This window comes from Physella acuta, unplaced genomic scaffold, assembly GCF_028476545.2.
Source record: "Physella acuta isolate Inbredline_101_S28 unplaced genomic scaffold, ASM2847654v3 ptg002032l, whole genome shotgun sequence".
In the NCBI taxonomy this organism is placed as follows: Eukaryota; Metazoa; Mollusca; class Gastropoda; family Physidae; genus Physella; species Physella acuta.
In genome coordinates this window covers 46,688-65,748 of record NW_026733536.1, presented here as the reverse complement: position 1 = coordinate 65,748, position 19,061 = coordinate 46,688, and the positions used below count along the sequence as shown (strand labels likewise).

General features: G+C 35.1%; 1 protein-coding gene across 5 annotated transcripts in view; it reads right to left on the bottom strand.

Annotated features, from left to right (window-relative positions):
* The window catches only part of LOC131931789 (transmembrane reductase CYB561D2), a 40,185-nt gene that overhangs the window by 3,043 nt on the left and 18,081 nt on the right, over window positions 1-19,061 (bottom strand). The window contains exons 1-5 of one of the 5 annotated variants that reach the window (XM_059288635.1): window positions 18,761-18,971; window positions 9,915-10,043; window positions 8,841-8,878; window positions 5,066-5,198; window positions 3,881-4,038 (exon numbers count right to left, since the gene is read on the bottom strand). In XM_059288635.1, coding sequence (XP_059144618.1) covers window positions 3,881-4,038; window positions 5,066-5,198; window positions 8,841-8,878; window positions 9,915-10,038 — 453 coding nt within the window. In that variant the 5' untranslated portion in view covers window positions 10,039-10,043; window positions 18,761-18,971. Of the gene's footprint in view, window positions 1-3,880; window positions 4,039-5,065; window positions 5,199-8,840; window positions 8,879-9,914; window positions 10,044-18,515; window positions 18,535-18,760; window positions 18,972-19,061 lie in introns of those variants that run through there. The other 4 variants (XM_059288636.1, XM_059288638.1, XM_059288639.1 and 1 more) reach the window with 4 other exon arrangements.

The following is a 19,061-nucleotide window of genomic DNA, read 5'->3' as shown; positions in this document are numbered from 1 at the left end:
GGGTCCGATTTTTCAAAATTTACGGTATATACAAAAAATAAAAGTGAATTGCAGTGACACCGTTTATCCGATAGGCATGAGACTTTGGGGAGTTCATTATAAAACTCTAGGGAAGGGTTCTGTAAAAAATCATTTTTTAATTTCGCAAGGGCGGCGCCACGGTAGGGTGCGATTTTTCTCAATATACGGTTTATAAAAATAAGTCGATTTTGGTGTGACACCGTTATCCGATAGCCATGAGACTTTGGGGGAGTTTATTAGAACAATACAGGGAAGGGTTCTGTAAAAAAAACCTTTATTAATTTCGCAAGGTCGGCGCCACGGGCGGCTGCGATTTTTCTCTATATAGGGTTTATAAAATTTCGTTTTCACACCGTTCACACATATTCATGGGGATATTTCTGCGAAAAAAAAAATATTTCAAATTCGCAGGGGTGGTGCCCCGACACGACGAGATTTGTTTTTTTTTCTATATACGGTATATAAAAATAAAAGTCGATTTTGGTTTGGCATCGTTCATCCGATAGCCATGAGACTTTTGAAAGTTCATTATACCACTCTAGGGAAGGGTTCTGTAAAAAAAATAATTTTTAATTTCGCAAGGGCGGCGCCACGGGAGGGTCCGATTTTTCAAAATTTACGGTATATACAAAAAATAAAAGTGAATTGCAGTGACACCGTTTATCCGATAGGCATGAGACTTTGGGGAGTTCATTATAAAACTCTAGGGAAGGGTTCTGTAAAAAATCATTTTTTAATTTCGCAAGGGCGGCGCCACGGGAGGGTGCGATTTTTCTCAATATACGGTTTATAAAAATAAGTCGATTTTGGTGTGACACCGTTATCCGATAGCCATGAGACTTTGGGGGAGTTTATTAGAACAATACAGGGAAGGGTTCTGTAAAAAAAACCTTTATTAATTTCGCAAGGTCGGCGCCACGGGCGGCTGCGATTTTTCTCTATATAGGGTTTATAAAATTTCGTTTTCACACCGTTCATCCGTGTACCATGATACTTTGGGGAGATGATTAGATCACTCAATGGTAGGGTTCTGCAAAAAATATTGTTTAATATTGCAAGGGCGGCGCCCCCAGGGGGGAGCGATTTTTTTTCTCTATACACGGTATATAAAAAATAAAACTCGGATGCGGTTCATCCGAGTGCCATGAAACGTTAGGGAGTAGATGAGAATACTCCCGAGAATATTTCTGCGAAAAAGAAAACTAAAGTTTCTTACGGGCGGCGCCATATAGGGTACAACTTTCGTCAATACACGGTTTGGCGCCCAGAGTTTTAGAGCGACTAAGTTGGCACTTGGCATCCGTTAATCGAGCGTCCTGCATAGCGAGTAAGGGGTACTACTATATTCAGCGGTAAAACTACAACGGGCTTCTAAAAATAACTTTGTAACGCAAGGAAATCCTTCTGTACAGTTTCGTCACCTTGCGAAAGATGAAAAAATAACTTTTTAAATATGAGGAGCCTGCTGTAGAGTTTCGTCACTTTGCGAATGATGCAATAAGCACCTATTATTAGACAATCCGGTCAGAAATTGAGATCGAGCATCTAATAATTGACCATTAGTAACGCTAGCATATTGCATCAGTCACACTGATATTTAAAACACGTCAAATAATTTTTTTTGTGTTAAAGAAAAAAATCCTGTTCATTTGTGTCACTTTAGCGAATGACGAAATCTGCATCATCATTAACAGGATGCTATTTGGCCGATGGCGCCTGTTAGTTTTAAGGAGCCAGGGGTCGTACGCCGCGCCTATGCGGTAGTGTAATCGGGGGTGGGGGCCCCGAGAGCGCCCCTCTACGTCCCTGACACATGGGTGGTCACCGAAGTGTGTTCTACCACATTATTTCGGTGAGTGATTAATATACACACAAGGTTTTCACGCGGTAGTGTAGGTAAACCCGTGTCGCGGTATTTATGATCCAAGCGCAGGAATTGTTTTCATTTAAATAACTAACTTTTAGAAAACAAGGTCACGCGTCTAAGAATATAGGGTTGGTAACGTATGGATGAAACCCTTCTATTCCCGCGGCAACGCGCGGGGACGGGTACGCTAGTTACTATTAAAAATGTCATTTAGGTCTGGCTTTTTGTAAATCGTTAAAAAAGTGTGAGGGTTATCCGAAGCATGATCTGGCCACATACAGTTATACAAGTAAAAAAACATGTTTCTGTCTTACATGCATTACTACATCAATCATCTTATCGCCATGAAAAGTTGGGAATCTGTTGAGAACAACCCCGTAAAGGTTTATCATAGTCCTAACATTTGTTTACTTATTGGAGTGGCCCCACAGAAATGTTATTTAGCGCCCCGAGATCCCCAGTGCTTATCTTGGCACCTAGCATTGCGTGTCCTACACAGGGGTTAGGGTTACTACTTGAATCCACTAGCAGCAGTGTCATCCGACAGCACATCACACATGAGCAGTTTGGCCCCTACAGACACTAGGGATAAGTCTCGCTACAACATGAGTCACCTGTTGGCTCAGTTTAACTGTTGATACAAGTTAAACCCATGAACCCTACAGCATAGGATGCCCTAACAGAAGACCCCAGGTACTTTGTTCATGGCTGAAAAATTTGGGGCAACACTACCAGTAACCACTATATAATACAGTTATTGTCAGAAACAATTGGCTAATCTAGACATGCATAAAGGGAAACGCAATACTTTCTACAACACTTTTCATCCGATCGGCAAGAAACTTTGAGAAGTTGTTGAGAATACTCCTGTGAGCGCTATGACAACTACATTTGTTTTAAACATGTAATAGACTATGGATAAAATGGGGCATTATGGTCGTTCAATAAATTGAATCAGGCGCGCCTGCCTACGCCAAGGCAGGTTGCGATTTGGTGCCCCGGGCTATCCTGTGAGCACCTACGTTCATTTTAAACAGTGCGAAAGACTATGAGTGAGATGGAGTTTTAGAGTTTTTCACTAAATATAATCAAGCACGTCCCCCAGCGCCACCGACAAGATACGATTTATGGGTTATTCCTTGAGCGCTATGGCGCCTTCGTTCATTTTAAAAAGTGCAATGGACTATGGATAAAATGGGGCATTATAGTCTTGCAATAAATCTAATAAAGTGCGTCTGCAGGCACCCCCTCAGGATGTTATTTGGAGGCCTGGGTTATCCTGTGAGCACCAAGGCACCTTCGTTAGGTGCCCCTGCTGTAGTATAATCGGGGGCTCCCAAGAGCGAACCTCTATGCTCCTGACACCTGGGCTGTCACTGAAGTGTGTTCTACCTCACTATTACGATGTGTGATTAATGTACACTCAAGGCTTTCATTTGATAGTGTAGATAAACCCTAGCCCTGATAAATTTGATCCAAGCGCTGACACTGTTTACATTTAAATAAGTCAGTTTTTAGAAAAAAAGATCACATGTTTGAGAATATAGGCTTGCTAATATAGGATTGCTAATAGTAATATAGGATTGCTAATATAGAATTGCTAATATAGGATTGCTAATATAGGATTGCTAATATAGGATTGCTAATATAGGATTGCTAATGCATTGATAAACCCTTCTAATATATTTCGAAATTATAACGAAATTATAACTTTCATTCAAATCGCTTTAGACCTCTTGAATAAATTGTCATTTTCAGTTTTAAAATGTCTTTATACTATTTATTCTGGAGGAAAATTCAGCCAGGGGTGTTTTTGAATTTCATTATTTTAATTAAAATTATCTTTTTTAAATTGTTGTTCTATGGTATACAAGTTAGGTCAATATTTCTGCCACTGATATCTACATACTATTATTCTTTAAACTTTAATAATGCCAACTACTTATTTTTTACATTTTACCATGGCCCCAATTGCTTTATGTAAATACTCACTTTAATAATGTCACCGACGTATTTATAATATTTTGCCAAAGCCCCGCCTGCCGATTGAGCACAAGTATAGCCAACAGTTATTATTCCAAGTAAGCCATGCCAAGTCTTGAAATGAGATTTGCCTGACTGTTCTTTGTTAATATAAATTACAACTAAGCCTTGTAAAAGAAAAAAATCATAAATATTTGTTTCACGTTTAAATTAGAAGTAAAAAAATACATCATTAAATGTTACAAAACAAAATGTAATTTCTTCAGCATTATAAATATTGTGCAATGATTACAGTTGAAATAATTTAAAAAAAAACTATCACAACTTTTAGAATCAATGTTATAAAAGTAGCAAATGCAGATAACTTAAAAATAATTTTTGCATTTAAGGCTACATTTCTATTTACTTTCATCAAGATTAAATTATGATGTGAAGTTTCACTTTTGTGAGACAAACACTGATAGGCTGTACAGAAACTCCATGATCAATCTTCTTAAACCCAACTTTAATTTATACTCAAAACTTTGCCAAAAAAATTTAACTAACACTAATTTTTTTTAACCACATGACCTAGCTATGCCATTTCTATTTACATTTTAAATGATAAAATAAAATGAAAAAAAATAATTATTATTTTTGGCTTTTTTAAAACATCAAATACACCCAATCTTTAGTAAGGTCAGAAAAAACCTCACAATAAAGTTTTTAAAACCACAATTATTTTAATAACATCACATCTGATTTTTTAAAATATTCAATGAACCATTCGAGATTATTCACGCTGCGTCCAATATTAGTTCCCAAACAGCCTATTCCTAGTAATGCTAAATTACAAAAATTATTTTTTGAAACACTAGAGAAAAAGTAATCTATTTTTATTTGGTGTTTGCCTGAATTTATTCATTATTATTCTAGCAAACTTATCAACCACTGATAACATCTTTAACACAAGAGTTTTCTTGGCTACAGACTTGAGTTACATGGCTGATAAATTGAGATAACAGTAAGCCCCTACTTAGAGATTTTGTTTTAAGGATACTAAGTAATAAGTAAGCATATCAATATTTTTTAACACTGAATATTTGAAAAAAAAAATTAAGAACAGTATATTACTGCTTTATATAAAACTAAAACACTTTATTAATATTATAGATTAATTAAACATTAACTAGGAAATAAAAAAAGAGAGCATACCAGCAACAACACAACTGACTCCACTTGCCATTAACAAATAGTGGAATGATGCCTTCCATGAGCGATTCTTTTGTGGGAAAAGGGATGAGCTTTTAGAGAAGATGACAATCCCTTCTACCATTAGCAAAGTACACTTTGAATAAAAGGATTTTTTAAAAATCAACATGATTATGCTATATTTTAAATTTTTTATTGTAATTGTAAAAATAGTCATCCATTTATGACCCCTTTACACAACTGACCTAATCTTACACATGTGGGCTTAAAGTAAGAAGGGTTCAGGACCATATGGAGCTACACTTACAGGCTCTACAAACACAGAACTCCACTTCATTTGGGTACAAAATATATACATTTAAACTGCATTGCCTTTAATTAACAAACAGCTTATTGGAAATAAATTCATTATATCCGTATTTTGTATTTATAGCATTAGTATGACTAGGTCGAAAGCCTTTGGCACCCAACCCACACAACAGCACTTTTGGGTGTAGGAAAGGGGGGGGGACATTTCAGGATAGTGAGGCTTTTTTTTTTTTGAAATTCTTATAAAATTAAAACCTAATTAATTCTTTAAAAATTTAAAACAAAGTTTCAACTAAAAAATCACCACCTTAAAGTGAACCCTATAAATTTGTAATTGATGAATATATTAGCATGTCCAATTTGATGCCATGTATAGACATATTTTTTTAGGACTCACTAGACTCTACTAGTTGATCACTAGGTAAGGGGGCCTTTTTGTCACATTATGACTTCACATTAGACATTTCTGCTGTTTACTTCTACCTTCTGGGTATTGGCCGTCCAGTGTTTCTTTCAGACATTTATTTTTTGGGGTTAGGGTTAGCGTTAGATCTTAGATACATGTTCCTTTTTATTATAACCCTACTTTCTACAATCTTGGGGTGGGTTTTTAAGATCAGTGTGGATCTAGGACATTACCCAGTCAATAACCACACTGCTATTACCCACAGATCAATTAAACCCCATGTTAATTATCCCCTTCTCGAGAAACACATTGTACAAAATAAATCACTTTTTTTTACTTTCCCTTGGCATTCTATAGAGTATCACAGAGAAAGTGTGGAATAAGCAAACTCCCTCTAAAACATTTCACAACTTTCATCCGAGCCTTAACTTAAAATTATCTTACAACTAGCGTACCCGTCCCCACGCATTGCTGCGGAAATAGAAGTAAGTCCGACAAAATATATAAGTGTTTCTTCCACGCGTTACCAATCCTATATTCTTAGACTCGTGACCTTGTTTTTCTAAAAGTGAGTTATTTAAATGTAAACAATGCCTGTGCTTGGATCATAGGATCATATGTATTATATCAGGACACAGGATTACCTTCACTACCGCATGAAAACCTTGAGTGTACATTAATAACTCACCGAAATATTGAGGTAGAACACACTACGGTGACCGCCCATGTGACAGGGACATAGAGTTGCGCTCTCAGGAGCCCCTCCTTCCCCCCCCCCTGATTACACTACCGCGTACGGCCCCTGGCTCCTTAAAACTAACAGGTGCCATCGTGCCAAATAGCATCCTGTTACAATGATGCAGATTGCGTCATTCGCTAAAGTGACACAAATGAACAGGAGTTTTTCTTTAACACGTAAAAAAATTATTTGACGTGTTTTAAACAACAGTGTGACTGATGCAATATGTTAGCGTTACCAATGGTCTATTATTAGATGCTCGATCGCAATTTCTGATTGGATTGTCTAAAAATAGATGCTAATTGCATTATTCGCAAAGTGATGAAACTGGATTTTTTTTACGGACAAAAAGAAAAATCCCAGTTAATAATCTAACTTTGGTTAATTTTTCTGATTATTAAAATAAAACGTATTACATGGCCCATGTGAGCCTTTGGGGGCCGAAACTGAAATTTTTGTTAGCAGCCAAATCGCACCCTACCAAGGCGCACGAAGACACGCCTGATTCAATTTAGTGAGCGTTTGTAACGCCCCATCATATCCATTGTCTATCACACTGTTTAGACAGAACGTAGTCGCCATAGCGCTCACCGGATAGACCAGAGCTCCAAATCGCATCCTGCCGGGGGGCCGCCCATGCAAAATCAAATCCCCCCCTCCCCCACCACAGAAACCTTCTCGGGAGTATTCATCAACTCCCCAAAATCTCATGCCTATCGGTTGAACGGTGTCAAACCAAAATTGACTTTTATTTTTATATATAAATATCGTATATAGAGAAAAATCGCCCTTGCGAAATTAAAAAAAGATTTTTTTGAAGAAACCTCACCTGAAGTGTTCTTATTAACTCCCAAAGTTTTATGGCGATCGGATGAACGATGTCAAACCACAATCGACTTTTATTTTTATATACCCTATATAAAAAAAAAAAAATCGCACCCTCCCGTGATGCCGCCCCTGCGAAATTAAAAATGATTTTTTACAGAACCCTTTCCAGGAGTGTTCTAATCAACTCCCCAAAGTTTGATGGCGATCGCATGAACGGTGTAACACGGCAATCGACTTTTATTTTTATATTCTGATATAGAGAAAAAAACAAATCAGCCCTGCCGGGGCGACGCCCCTGCGAATTTGATTTTTTTTTTTCGCAGAACCCTCCCCAGAAATATTTTTAGCAACTTTCCAAAGTTTCATAGCGATCGTGTGAACAGTGTCACTGCAATTCACTTTTATTATTTTATTATACCGTATATAGAGAAAAATCGCACCCTCCCGTGACGCCACCCTTGCGAAATTAAAAATGATTTTTTTACAAAACGCTTCCCCAGAGTGTTCTAATCAACTCCTCAAAGTCTCATGTCTATCGGATGAATGGTGTCAAACCAAAATCGACTTTTATTTTTATATACCATACATGGCGCCGCCCTTGCGAAATTAAAAATGGTTATTTTGCAGAACCCTTCCCTGGAGTGTCCAAATGAACCCCCCAAAGTTTGATGGCGATCGGATGAAGGGTGAGAAACCTCAATCGACTTATATTTTTATATACCGTATAAAGAGAATAAACCGATCGCGCCCTACCGGGGCGCTACCCCTGCAAATTCGACTTTTTTTTCGCAGAAACCTCCCCAGGGATATTCTCAACAACTTCCTAAAGTTTCACGGCGATGTGATAAGAGGTATAGTAATGCATAAACGACAAAAAAACGAACAAACATACATTGCTTTTTATATATATAGATTGGGTTTATGTAAAATTTTATCATCAGAGTCAATTTATCCTTATTGGTGTCGAAGGGGGATATACAGGAGTATAATTGATCTGGGGGTTATGTTGGAATAACCTTGGGGTAGTGTACTGTTAAGCTGTTTTGTTAAATATTCCCCAAGCCAATTTTGCTTCTTAGATGTCCTTCCTAACAGGAAGTTGACAGTTGCAGGTCAGCAGATTTAGACCATCTTTCTAAGGCACTTATTACTATTAGGGGTTTCCATTCAAATTATGCTCTTACTAGATATTCATAGGTTCAATTTTTTTAAATACCATTTTTCTTTAGGAGTCAGTGTTTTAGCTTTCAAACACTTCGTAATTGATTTGGTAAGTAAAGAAGAATAACACAGCTGAAAAAATACTTTCATTAATTGTGTGGACATCCACACAGAAGGAAGTGTTGAGGAGGTGGGGTCTATATGTCAAAATGGTGGCAGGATTTTTAAAAACAACATTTTTTGTGGAGGTCACTAATGGATGACCCTATTTAAAATAGTAAATAATTTCTTGAACATAATATGATTTGACTTCTGTCAAGAATAAACATACTTACCCCTATAGACATTAATGTTGGATGCCATGAAAACAAACCTAAAAATATAACAAGATAAGAACATTCAGGGGTTTGTTAAGGGAGAAGGGGTAACAAAATAGCTCAGTTAAATAACTAAAAATTTTGCTGAGTTAAATAACTCAAGCCAAGCCGAAAAATTGATGTCCTTCAAAGATAAGCTAGATTTTAAACTCAAGCCCCATAAAAACCAGCCTCACAATAGGGTATAAGAAGTTTCACATCTTTTGCAGCAAAAATTCACAATTTTAACAAGTTCAGTCTACCAACTTTGCAATAGTGTGTACTTGTTATATGTAAACATCATCCACAACATCATTCACTTATTGTGGACCAGGAGGAGCAAAGGGAAGCAACCACACCTCTCTATCAGACTGTAAGCCGAGCAGCTCTTGCCTCATCTTTTATTGTCCTCCTCCAGGATTTTCTTGGCCGGTCTACTTTCCTCATCCCCTTGGGGTTCTAATCTGTTTTCCTCACAATCTTATCTTCTATCCATCCCCATTTGCAGGCTTTTATGTCCCTGTCTATTAGCTTTTGTTTGGTGTTTTGCCACAAGTCTTTATTGGATCTGTAGTAAACATCTGTTTGTGAATGACTGCAGCTTGTCTGTATTTGTTTTGGTAACTCCAGGTAACCCTCCAGGTCTCGGAAACATAAAACAATACTGTATTAACATTTGTGTTGAGGCTTCTTATCTTGCTATAGAGTGACATAGCAGTGCAATTCCATATTGGGCGTAGGGAGTTGAAGGTGCATCTGGCCTTGTTGATACGGCTTTTACGTCCTCATCCAACAGTGCACTATTAGTCATGGTGAAAGTAAGTGGTAATAAAATGGAAGGAGGGGTTAATTTCTTACTCTAGCTTTTTTTGGCACGATGGTAATTTGCAGGGGAGTTATGCTAGACCCCCACTACTACCAGGGTTTTAAGTAAATCAAATGTTAAAATGCATTTTTGTTTTTTACTTGACTACTAATATGTAAAAGTAAATGACACAACCTTGTAAAGACAAGTTGAGTTTAATCGTCTACAAGAAATTCAATTTAACTTACTTGAGCCTGGAGTTGCACTGTAAATGATAATGATAGGAAATAGCATTGCAGAAACATGAGCAACCATTTTAGTTAGACAGCTAACAACACAAAACTCTGACTGATCTTTGTTTCTTGACCACATTTATTCTATTTAAGAAAAAAATTAATACAACAGCAATTTTATAATAAAAAAGGTATATAATATGTTCAAGGAAAAAATGTGCAACAGAAAAATGTCCAAACAAAATGAAAAAAAAAAAAAAAATACACATTAATTTGATAATATTATGTAGGAAAATGGTTTCATTGTACTATAATGCATATGCAGTCATTCTTAGCTTTTATTTATTTTGTGGTGCAGTTTTAACAGCCCATTTTCTGGTCACCATTTAATACATGATATAGAGACCCACGCTTTTCTTTGTAGTCATTGAAATAGTGATGCACAGTTATATATTTAAAGAATTTTTTTATTCCTTATTTTTAGTGCTAATATAAGTGTATTCCTTAATACTCTTTAATTTAAATAGAATCAAATAGCATGGCTAAGAAGACTTTAATACCAAAGTCTGTGCAGTGTGTTTTTAGCAAAATAATTTTAGTGCTTTATTACGCGGCAATTTTAATACATTTTTTTAAATTTATTTTTGGGGATTATTCTTCTCCCCAAATTTTGTTTAAAGAGTATCATTGACACACATTTTCCGTTTCATTCTTTATTTCCCCCATTTGCTGAGTTACAGAAACAGAAGTTTTAAAGCTGATAGGGATAAAGGAGCAAATCTGTAGGCCAACCGAAAGGTGCTTGTGGGAGCACATTTGTACTGACTATAAAAAACAAATCTGTAGGCCAACCAAAAGGTGCTTGTGGGAGCACATTTGTACTGACTATAAAAAACAAATCTGTAGGCCAACCAAAAGGTGCTTGTGGGAGCACATTTGTACTGACTATAAAAAACAAATCTGTAGGCCAACCAAAAGGTGCTTGTGGGAGCACATTTGTACTGACTATAAAAAACAAGCAAGCTGATAACAAGTGATATCTATTTATGTTTAAAATGAGACAAAATTAAGTTGTGTTTATGTTATGAGTGTTGCGTTTGCGTTAGCGTTTTAATTTTTTGCATTTTTGTTTATGTTTGATTTGTGTTTTTTGTGTTAGCATTTGTGTTTACATTGTGTTTGTATTTGTGGTTTTTTTTTGTGTTAGTGTTTGTGTTGTGTTTTCTTTTGTGCTTAGTTTTGTTCTGTTCCCAAGTTGATACACTTAAAGAAGATTCCTCATGGCGGAGCACGGGTATGCAGCTAGTATATATATATATATATATATATATATATATATATATATATATATATATATATATATATATATATATATATATATATATATATATATATATATATATATATATATATGTAAATGTAAATGTAAATGTTTGTATGGATATATGTGTGTGTTTATATGTGTGTGTGTAACATGTATGTATATATATGTGTGGTTATTTATATTTTCTCAAACTTCATTAATACTAATAGTTTCGCTGTCTGTGTATCTATCTGTCTGACAAGAACGCTATAGAGAAAACACAAGCAAAATAAAAACATGCATAGTAATACGGAAACGAAATATGACGTCATATTGAACATGTAGTAGAAAATAATATCAAGCCGGAGAGTGCACACAGTAATATGACGTCATTGATTCTCGAGTAAACATTGAATTAAAAAGCCAATTTTGTCTAATCTTAAAAGTGGTTTGATTGAAGAGTTTCTTTCATATACAATTCTTCGGGTAGGGGCGAAATGTCGTCATCGATACTCTATAATAAAATTACAGCCTAATTCATGTGTCTAATCTAAAAAGTAATTTGCTTGCAGAGTTTCTTTCATGCAATTCTTCGGGTAATGGCTAAGCACGACACCAGTGTTTCTTTCAGACTATTCCGGGGAGGAACTTTTTCTAATCTAAAAAGTGTTTAGCATGCACAGTTTTTTCATGCATCTCTTCTGGTAGGGGCGAAGCCCCGCCCAGGTTCTTCCTTTAGTTTGTATGATCTACAAATGCGACCATGTTTCTTTCAGACTTTTTCCTCCCCGGAGAGGGGTGGGGGTACTTGAAATTTTCGGGGGCGGGGGTAGAATTTTTGGGGAGGGGGCGCACACTGGAAAAAGAATATAATTATATTTCGTTGAATGGGACAGTAGACATGTTTTGGGGGGGGGGGGGGGGGGGTGGTTTTAGTTTAGAGAAAATAGACAGCACTATCAACCTAGCGCCCGTTGTATCCTTCCTCAACGGGCCATTTTTCTCGTTATAATATATATGCATACAAACATTTAATTAGAAATATATTTTCCCAAAACCCAGGCAGTGCTGGGTATATGATGCTTAAGGGCATGGGCAGGTGATGAGTACCAACTTCCTGATTTCCGAGTCTAAAGATGTAATACTTGGCTAATAGTTATAACTCAAAGAGATAAGCATAAAAATATTTTTTTAAATTTATTAAATCCTCGGGTTGCCATGTTGACGGCGGCCAAATTTGAATTTTATTGACGATTTTTAAATGGAAATAACTCAAAAATGGTTTGTACAAATTTCATAAAAACTTAATATAGTCTGGAGACACACGTGTTTAAGACTTCTGATAGATTACATTTTCAAAAAAGAATTAATTATTAACGAAGTTATTTCAATAACTGTACACAAAAGTATCAAACTGAGAAAAACGCAAAAAATCAACAAAAAGTTGCAAAAAAAGAAAATTTACCGCTGTATGTCACTAAAATTGACCACATTTATTGCCTAAAGTATGGTGCTGCTGAATATATTCCTTCTGAGCTTGTTCAGCTGTTAGTTTCCTTTTTTTTCTGGCTTTCTTTGTTTTACCTAGAGCTGTAGTAAAGCTGTTGTGAAGGCGTCTTTTTTGGCGTCCTTGACTGAGTCTTCGACTATGTTTCCTTCTTTTAACAGCAATGCCATAGCATGCATGGGCCCAATACTGAATTATGCTATCGCAGAAACAGCAGTATATTTTGCATGGTCTCATGTCTAAAGCCAATTATGATAAGACGATGTCTTTGTTTATTGTGAATGGCCTTGTTCTGGATTCTTTTGCAGTTGTATACATACTGTTTACAACATTTTTAATACTGCCACACCATGCTTGAAGCAAACCCTTTACACTTTTTTTTCCATCAATAGTAGCCACTTTATCACAGTTACACTCTGGGCAAGGACATTTATTGATAAAATCAAGAGGCAAATCACAGTCAACAATAATTCTGCATGACTGGTTTACAATTAGCACTACCAGTACTAGATGTAGCATTGCTTTCTTCTGTCTGTAAAAACTGAGTCTTACATTGCAGCAGTTTCTTAGTGAATGTGCATATTGCATCTGCATCAGTGCTTCTCTGAATAGTGCCAGATTGAGTAGAGCTGCAATCAGTTGCATTCGGACGTGCCCTTGCTTTAGTTAGATGTGTGTATCTATTTTTAGCTAGTGTTTTGTTCTACCCATTATCGAAAATGAAACAAATTTTTAAATGTCTCACTGCTTATTATAATTCACACAAATTAATCTAAACTGTTAATAGCATATTTAATTGAAATAATTATATGTTAAAATAATGTAAGACGCTTGGAGAAACAAAATTAAATCAGATCAAACTTAGCAACACGCTGAAACTTTTAAAAATAGAATCTCGTAGAAAAAAGAATTGCGCACGAAGCGAACACCAAACAATGTGTATAATAGTTCGGAATATTATTAGTACTTTATAATTATTTTATTATAAAATCAAATACATTTTTTGAGAAATTGGAAATAGCGTTAATTACTACTTCCAGTCAATGGAAATTACTCAAAATTTGATAGAAGGCAGAGAGTTAGATCTTTTACTTTATGTGAATTATCGGTAATCTATCGTTTTAAGTGCCTAAAATCAGCTGAGGCTAGTAATGTGCGAACAAGTTGCCTCAATGTTAAGGCTTTCAAAGAAGTATATAGTGATATATGTGTCAAATATTATATAACTGAATAATAAACCAAAATCAATGGCTAAATATCAATATAGGCTAGAAATTAACAGCAGTGTTTGCAAGCAAGATTTGCTATATATATCTAATATATAAAGCTCAATTCTGTAACGCATATGTTTGTCGTTGGCATTTCTACGGATTTAAGTGTTAGATCAATTATCGTGCGCGTTTGTCTAAATTTATGAGTTAAAAAATTACTATTAAAAGTGTTGGGAAATCATTTTCATTTTTCAAATTATAGTAATAATTGTCGGCATGTTCATTAAACACAAGTTTTAAAAAAAATATCATCTTTTACAAAAATTCTAATTATGTTTTTATTTAGTCCTATAGCGCTTACTTCCCTTTGATAAATTAGGCAAAACACAATTACTTCCCTTTATGAAATCATTGCATTAGTTGAAAAGCATTTACTTTTTAATTACTTTGTTTTGGCGTTGGGAAAAAAATAATTACATAATTAGCGGGGATTGATCAAGTGCAAATGTTGTAGGTATTTTACGGATAAGCTTGGAGTATTATAATTGTTCATTAAATTGAAACAGGCGCGTTCGTTTAAGTGAGTGCAAAAACTATGAATAAGTTGGGGTACTATAGTCGTTTATTAAGCTAAAACAGGCGATTCTGCCCCGGGCGTTTATGTTCGCGTTAGTGTTTTCTTTGTGTTTAGGTGGGTTTGCGTTAGTGGTTGCGTTTTGATTTGGTTCGTTTTTGTTCTTTCTTTTTTCGTTTTTGTTTGTGTTTTTTTTTGTTTGGGTTTGTATTTGTGTTTTTGGTTGGTTTTGCGTTTGGATTTGGTTTGTTTTCTTTTTCGTTGTTTTTTTTTTTTGGTATTGGTGTTTGTGGTTGGGTTTGTTGTTAGGTTTTTGTTTTCGTTTGTTTTTTCTTTGTGTTTGTATTGGTGTTTGTGGTTGTGGTTGGGTTTGTTGTTAGGTTTTTGTTTTCGTTTGTATTTCTAATTGTGTTAGCGTTATGTTTGCGTTTTGTTGTTTTGGTTGGTTGTGGTTTGGGTGGGCAATGCCGGGTTTATGATGATTACTAAACACACAGGTAATGGTCTTTAACGGAAAGGTTTTTCACAGAAGCCAGAGCAGGGCCTGGCCGGGACGGCTAGTATTACTATATAAACAGCAGCCATCTGTAAAATAGATTGGCTTCCCCTAAATCTCTCACTATAATTTTACAAAAAAAAAAAAAACAGGAAATGAGCTTGGTTGCATCTGCTGAAAACATCGCTAGTCTTTATTTATTACTGAACAGTTTTTAAAATACAATTGTGTAAAAACAGGTAAGCTACATAAATGAATACTTTAAAACATTTTTGTAAATTTTAAAACATAATTATCCTAAAAATGTGAAATAATTAAAAATGTGAATTCATTGATATGTGGTTGCCCATAAACGATGTCACATATGCTATGCTAATGTGACGGCAACTTGCGCAAAGCTGCCAAATTTATTACCTATAATGAAGGGTTGATCGGGGAGGAGGGGGGAATGCGTGACATAAAGCGTTAGTTTTCATGCATACCTTTGCTCATAACAAATGATCATAACCATTGCAAGCCTGTTTTCTTGAGAGGTGCAACATGACCTCAGCGTATCATTCCCGCGAAAAAGGCCTGCCACTAAATGCCTACAGACAAAGATAGGCTGTACTATATTGACTTCAAATTAAATAACTTCTGACAATAAGGCTTAAACCAAGTAGCTTCTGGCAACGATGTTTGACAAGAGTCCAAGACAGTTATTGACTTGCAGGTAAGATTGGACAAAACCGTAAGTTTCACGACATGGGGCATAACAAAAGATCAACTCTTAATACGACAGCAGCTAATGTAAAGCCACAGCTCAATATAGGCTTGAGTTTAACATAAAATAGTGTTAGCAGTGGACAGCCTCTAAGAAGGTGCATTATGAATACGGCCATCTGCAAAATGCCAGAGTCCGACAATATTTGAACATCAATTTTGTCTTTTATGAAGTGCGGAGCACCTTTAAGAGCGGAGCTTGGTAGAGGGGGGTCCCTGTTGTCAACACTACGCTTCTGTCCACATCATAATCACAAGTTTTGGAGCTTAATAGCCAGACAAAGTGTATAGATGGGACCAGAAGCCTACATGTATTTGCGGATGCCGCTGTGTCACTGGCATTTTTTAGCCTAAGGTCTCAGGGCAGCAGGTTGCAAAAATTAAAAGCTAGTGAGTTTGTATGTAGAGGGAGAACAGCATGCCACTGTAATAAATTAAACACCAATATAATTTACGGAACTAAAGTCATTTAGATTTATTCGTCAGGCTAAACGTCTCAACACCATAGAGCCTGTTTTGATTTTTTTTTAAATTACGTGGTATCTCTTTCTTTAACATTAGCCTAATGACAAATGACATCACACGCTTGGTGACGTTGTGCTTAGTGGGGGATGAAACGGCCGGGTTGAGAAAATTGACGCATTTATTTTTTTAACAGACGAATTAGAGATAGATTCTAATTCTCCTACGAACTATAGGTCGATCTAGGTTTTTTAGAGGGAGATCTCATTACATAGTGTGTGTTTTTTTGTTGTTGTAATAATGGATGGTGAGTAGGTGTAAACAGCGATCACTGAACAAAGCAAAAAAAAAAAACCATGTAGGGCCTAGTATTCAAATGTAACTAATTAAACTTTTTCATAAATACAATAATCTTAATTCAGGAAAAGTCTATGCCTAATGTCTAAAGACCAAATAAACAACTAGGCTTAAATTGGTCGCCCATAAATGACGTCATACTTTTCCCGACTATTTCCCTCTCCCCAATTGTTACTAAATGCAAGATGATGATTTATGTCATATCGCAGTTCTACTATACCCCAACCCTAATCACAATTTTTAACTAAAACGAATATGTTCATCATTGTTTTTTTCTATAAAAATCTTTAATATTTTACTTTTACCCCGTCCCATGGCATATTTTGAGTATAACGTCATTTATGAGGAATATGGATGACCAAATAATTGACAAGTTAATCAGTATAAAACTTAAAATATTGGACCTCCCAAAAGTTTTTGAGATCTTGGATGTACATACATAATACATAGCCTTCATTTCAATTGAAACTAAAGACAAGAAGGCGGCCCACTGTCCTACTTATATTAGCATATAGGGCCTACAAGACAGCTATTAGCTATGTATATTAAACAACAAAGTCAACACAATATACATACGAATAGACATTTATATCAAGGGAAACTACTCTAAATTTATTTTGGAAAGATGGCCGCTGTTTTTATGATGAACGAAAAAAAAAACAGAAAAAAGTCACAGTTTTTGCTAGGAAAAAAGTCAGTGGAAAAATTTTATCGGAAAAAAAGTCACAGAAATAAAGTCACAGAAAAAAGTCACAAAAATCTTTTTAGAAATATTTTAATTAATTTGTTAAAAATTTTAAATTTTTGTATGTTTATTGTTGTGGGTTGTATTTTTTGATAGCATAAATTATTTATAGACGTTAAAAGCATTATGATTTATAACAATTGTAAGTAAAAATACTCTAAGATAATTAACACAACATTCTCAACTTTTGTTACGTATTTAGTTAAATACGCTGTAGAAAAGTTAATTATAAAAGAAATGTAGGCACATTTTGCCGTAGGCTATTCTCTGGTCGGCCTCTCCTCAGTAGACATTGTCCGAACATATTTTGTGTTGTTGACGTTATGCGTCAATGACAGCCTTTGAACCTTGTCGGCTTTCTGATTTGATCCTAAGTTTTGTTATGTAATGAGCGTGATAAATGTGGGCAGTAAAGGTGGTTGAACTACTAAACATAACTATTGTTGCCATGAGTTGAAGGCAGCAAGTCAAATGAACTTACCATTTCACAGTAATTTAATATTGATATTTTAAAAAAAAACACGATGAAAAACGTGGACTTTGGAGCATTCTATTAAATGCTACTAATCTTAAGTTTAAAATAATTACAATCTACATACTTCATAATAAATATTTGGAGAAAAATCTTATTCCGACTAGTCACTTCGTAAATATTTTTAGATGAATTATAAAAATTCCTATGCGTATACACTGTATACTATACAGCCTGCACACATTACATTACATTTAATTAATCCTAAGTTAATTGCACTCTCTAAAAATTTAATAGGCCTAGGCCTACATAAAAAAGTATTAACAAATATCATGCAAATATATTTTGTGACTTTTTTTCCTGTGACTTTTTTTCCTGTGACTTTTTTTTTCCTGTGACTTTTTTTCCTACATTTGTTTTTATTTAGGCCTATTAAAATTTACCTCAAATAAATACCTTGTCAGTTTATTAAAGTTAGTTTCATGATATTTTAAATTGTTTTTGATTTTGTCATTGCTTGTTAATACTTGTTTAACTTGTTATTTTAAATCAATTAATTAGGCCCTAGCTAGTAGCTAGATCTAGCAGTTAGTTATGTTATATATATTGATTTATTGAATATATTCATTAGGCCTATTCAGTATTCAGTCGTGTAAAATTTGACTTAAATATTAGGGCCTAGGCCTACTTAATTTACTTATTTTAAAAAATAGCCTACATTACTTACATAGACATAGTTACATAGATCTAGATCTAGAATCTATATTCAATATTCATCAGTTACCTCTCCCGCACATTAATTACTACTGCAGCCGAATTGATTACGCTAAAAATTTACCGACAAGAAATCGACTCTAAATCTAGATCTAGCTAGATTTAGATTCTAGATCTAGATTCTAGATCTAGAATTCTAGATCTAGATCTACTGTTCTAGTCTAGAGATAACTAAAAATTGTAAATTAAATAACTTACTAAATCTAGATCTAGATTCGAGTTTACTTTTAAATTTTTACTTGCCGGTTGTTGAATCACAATTTAATTTAGATTCTTGATTTGATCTTATCTAGATTCTAGATCTACTAGATAGAATCTTAATCTAGATCTAAATCTAGAATCTAGTCCTAATTTTTAAAAGATTCACTCTTAACCCTGGCTGGAAGTGCTTATTTCGGCCAACGTTAAACACGTGACCTAAATCATGCGGTACATACGTCCGCCGCCACGGTGGTGAACACCGCCAGTCAACAATCAGCTGTTGAGAGCTTCGCACCCG